This window comes from Daktulosphaira vitifoliae, unplaced genomic scaffold, assembly GCF_025091365.1.
Source record: "Daktulosphaira vitifoliae isolate Bord-2020 unplaced genomic scaffold, ASM2509136v1 Scaffold_2, whole genome shotgun sequence".
In the NCBI taxonomy this organism is placed as follows: Eukaryota; Metazoa; Arthropoda; class Insecta; order Hemiptera; family Phylloxeridae; genus Daktulosphaira; species Daktulosphaira vitifoliae.
Genome location: NW_026099573.1, coordinates 7,846,617 through 7,851,377, shown reverse-complemented (window position 1 = coordinate 7,851,377; position 4,761 = coordinate 7,846,617). Strand labels below are relative to the sequence as shown.

The following is a 4,761-nucleotide window of genomic DNA, read 5'->3' as shown; positions in this document are numbered from 1 at the left end:
AAAGTGTACGTTGTCAAAAAACTGTTTTAACTGTTGCATAGGAAAATCCATGACTGTATACGATTTAAGTGTTATTTATGCTCATCTACTTTTTCGGACAAATGCGGACTTGTACAGTTATCTTGTAATGTATACCCTGTTATATTCATAGTATACCGAGATAGTTGGAACATCATATAGTATATCTTGATATATTATAGAAAATTAGAGGTATTTTGAAAATTGCATAATTTTAGAAATATGTGAAAATATTTGATTGCAAAAAAGTGAAAGGTGTAATCAAGCGGCGACGGCGGCTATTAATCCAACGAAACCCAACTTTAGCTATGCGACGTGTATGCCTTTGATCATAGAGAGCCCCCTTACTTGACTAACGCGTGTATTAAAACAGTAAATCAGCGGCTTACTCCTCCTATATAGAAGGGGAGGTGATAATAAAACTCGTCATAAGGTGAACATTATTATTATGATATTAAAGTAAATAAATAAATATGTACAATATTATACTATTTCATAAGAATTGAGTTAGTTATTTTTTAATTATAGAGAAAATATTTATACGTTTGAAATAATATTTTATCAAATTCTTTTTTGATTATTCAGTCACACTACCGCGTTTGTTAATAGACATTTTTTGTTAATGTGTAATCGTTATTGTATAAAACATGTATACACATAATCTATTACATATATTTGTATACAAATATTTAGAAATCGAGAGTTTAAAATTAATTATTATGATATTAAAGTGAAATTACTTAAGCGGTGAAGGAATGGGTTAGTTTACGGGGATATGTGATCAGGGATTTGCTGACCCCCCTATGAAAATATGTGATTTTTTCGCATAAATGAGCATAAAATCGTTGATAAAGTCACAGTGCCATCAAGAACCATCAGCTCTAAAAAGAAGACTCTACTCTATGAATAATATGGCTGCCGAACCTGTAAGAAAACAGCGCTACATCTATATCGCACCAACACCGCCAGCCGAGATGATTGACTCTAACAGTTACACTATTGCGTTCAGCGACAGAAAATTTTTGCAAGTGGGCCTGAATCCAAAGGATGACTTCAATGTTACGGTATGCATTATTACTCCTTCACGATATATTAGTATGTCAGCAGATTATTTAAATATTATTTACGGCATGAGGGATGAAATAACATTATTTGTACAATCACCTCCGGTAAAAGGAGAGAACATTATGTTATACCAAAATGTCGATTTTAATATAGCCAAAGTATTGTACCGTGATACCGTGCGTTTAGTATTAGAATCCAGAATAGTGGATGGGTGTCGAGTGTTATTGAATAACGAAAACATTAATAGACTTATGGACTTACAGTGTACTATTAACAGTGCAATATCAAGAAAAATAAAAACACGTTTACTATTAAGCCATCAAATAGACCGCATTATACAATACGCCGACGGTAAATGGTCAAAATTCAACAATCAAACAATGATGAAATGGTTAATTTTATAAGAAGTTTGAACGACATTGAAATATGCGATACTATTCCTAAAGGTGACAGTAAATACATAAGTGAGCTGAAAAATTTAGCGTACAATGTAATAGTTGATCGTTGGATCAAGTCATGGTCCGTGGGTACGCTTCAAATTAATGTGAGTTTAATGAACATAGATTGTAATAACCTTTATTGTTATTAAATATATAATTATGTTTTAGGAAAAAGAAGAAGAAATGTGCGATGAAAATGATCGACCAACATTTTTCAATACAACAGTGTTTACCCGAGAAAATAGTTATAGTCCGTGGGCTTCACAATGGCCGAAACCCAATCACGTCAGAAAATTAACTTATATTAATAATTTATAAACAATAACTTTATATATTGTACTAGTTTCTTAAATTAAACTTGTAATCTAAAATAAAAAAACAAATTGTTGTTATTTGTATATAATATATTATATTATTTTATATTTGTATATAATATATTTATGTTATAATAATAATAATAATAATAATAATAATAATAATAATAATAATAACAAGGTTATTAATAAATGTTTACATAAACACGTAAGAAATGTTAAAATATACGGATGGTACCGTCAAAAGGTGTCCAAGTAAATACATTGTCTGAAATTACTAGAGCACATGCAGTTGTATTAGCGGCGAACGCGGTTGATGCTTCAATTTCAATACGTAGGTCAAAAGACGGCACTGTAATTGTGTCGGTCTGCTTTGACATATCAATCACTGCAATATAATTATTATAATGATATTAAAAAATAATATCAAATATGGTTAAAATAAAAACATCTATACATTTGTCGGTTAAATACAAGATATTTGTATGGTGGATTTGTACCGCACATATTTGTACAGTATTCATTATCACATGTAAAATGTTAAATTTCGTGATGTAAAATACAATATGTGTATGAANGTTAAATTTTGTGATGTAAAATACAATATGTGTATGAAAAAACTATGTTTAAAGATCTATACCTGTTCTTGTACTTCATCCTGTCACATGCATAACACTAGAAGCAATGGCTAATTATGTTAGCCTTAATGTATATTATTATTAATATTATATACAAAATATGAAAGAAAAAAATAATTAACTTACAACAAAACAAACTTATTATTTACAAATTATATATACCACTCTGAATATTCATCTACAGTCTCGCCATCCAAATTAAAATTAAGATAGGTAATTGGGGTGCGATAGTACGTCGGTACCAAATTCACCATATGCTGAGTCAAGTTTAGCTCAGTTAAACCTATGTTTAATATTCATAATCATAATCTTACTTTGAATCTATATTGGCTAATATGAATCGTCAAATGAAAACCAGTTTCAATGCTAATGCTAACATTCATCTTGTTTACGTGATACAATTAAGTTGTACATGCAAACAAGATCAATTATACGACGATNTGCATGCAAACAAGATCAATAATACGACGATTTTTAAATCCACTCCTCAACTTTTGACTGCTACTTGTAAATAAGCTAAGTCTTTCTGTACAATAAAAATAATCTATGTAAACATAATTTTCGACCTTTATAAAGTAAATTAGTTTCGTCTATTATCTATTAGTTTTAATTTTATTATCAAAAGTATTACTAATAATTTTTTTTACCTTCAAGCCAACGTTTATGCCCATAATCAGACTTTACGGTGAATAGCTTTTCATACAATTCTCGTAAATAAATCTCCAGATCGACCGATGTGCGTTCAATTAAATCGTTAGTAATTGCCTCATATTTTTCATACTCTGCATTATTAACGAAATATTCGAACACTACATCTCTTAATAATGCCCTATGTTGATAACATTTATTGATTTCACAATCACAATATTTAAAATTGTAATCTTCTATTTTTACATATAAAATATATGTTAACGATAAATGAAGAATACTATTATCAATTTATTTTACTCACTTGTGGCATTGAAATCCATAATACATTAAATAAAGAAATTTTCTTGTAAAAAATTTTCGATCGTATTCATTTTATTTTTTGTTTATGATTGAATACGCTGGTCAGTTGAATAAATGATAGTTTGTATGCGTCCTTGTTCAGCATAGAGCGTTACAAGTAAAAAAATCATACATTTCGAGGTGTTGAGATAGGAAATTTATAATAAAAACTATACTTAATGATCTATAACTGTTCTTAGCTAATACTTCACCCCCTCACATGTATCTATGTCACATTCATTATTCAGTAATTATATATGAATTTTTAGCCGAATAAGCAACAAACACATAGTAAAATTAATAGTTTCTATGAGTCCCGTCAAAGTTAAACATTTTTTAAAACTTGATTACATTATTAACAGTAACAGGTAATATAACAATATTTTCTCAATAGTCACATTTTATTTATGAATTATTAATATACCAATTTTCTTAACATAAACACTTTATAAAAGTGTAAATTTTAAAACTGATTTTTTGAAAATTGATCCATCATTTTGGAGTGCGAACAACAGTTACATAAACGCTTTAAATACTATAAGTAAATTACGAGTCATTAATGATACAGCCTAGCGTGGCATTAAATTAATCTAAGACTACATTAATATATTAACTACAAATGAAGAACAGAAACAATACGTTTTACAAACAGTAAGTAATTATCGGAAAAAATTTCCTAATTGTAAAAAAAGTACATTATCAAAATATATATATTATAATATAATTTAATTATTGTTAAAATATTTTTTTTAAAGTTGTTATTATTTAAAAAAAAAAATAAATTAAAAATTATTAATAACAATTAAATTAAACTGTTTGGTTTGTAATTAATCATTAATTAACTGTCCATAAAATAATAAATCTAATATAATTATCGTACTTGGCATAGAAAATTAAACTTCAAGAATCTTTTTTTAAACGAATATGCGTTTTCCAAAAAATAAAATGAAAATAAATAATTAAAAATCAACAAAATCAGTTATAACGTATTTTAAGACTTTTACATGTTTTTTACTGTATGTAGTGTTTTTGTGGGCTATTTATTGAGAAAACAACATTGAAGTTATTATTTTTGAATTTCTTGTAAAATTTCCTTTACTTGAGTTTTACTTTTATTATTCTAAGTTANAAATTTCCTTTACTTAAGTTTTATTTTTATTATTCTAAGTTAAGAGAAAAAAAAGTTATGAGACATAGATCAGTTATTTCTATTAAATTTGACTCTTCGACTCGACTTAATAGGCCCGGCGGCACGGGTTAACCTTAACGGATCGGTCCCAAATTTTGCACCGCTCA

General features: G+C 27.7%; 1 protein-coding gene across 1 annotated transcript; it reads right to left on the bottom strand.

Moving 5' to 3' along the window:
- Window positions 1-2,024: 2,024 nt before the first annotated feature.
- On the bottom strand, window positions 2,025-3,446 carry LOC126897953 (uncharacterized). The gene is made up of 3 exons (XM_050671902.1): window positions 3,428-3,446; window positions 3,123-3,356; window positions 2,025-2,225 (listed from the first exon to the last, which is right to left on the bottom strand). The coding sequence occupies exons 1-3, from the start codon at window positions 3,444-3,446 to the stop codon at window positions 2,056-2,058; spliced, it is 423 nt and encodes a 140-aa protein (XP_050527859.1). The 3' UTR covers window positions 2,025-2,055.
- Window positions 3,447-4,761: the final 1,315 nt, after the last annotated feature.

Bases quoted from the DNA above. Each gene is read 5' to 3' on its own strand.
- LOC126897953 (XM_050671902.1), bottom strand. The intron at 2,226-3,122 runs GTAAAAAAAATT...ATTATATTGCAG, and splicing joins GCATAAACGTTGGCTTGAAG to TGATTGATATGTCAAAGCAG.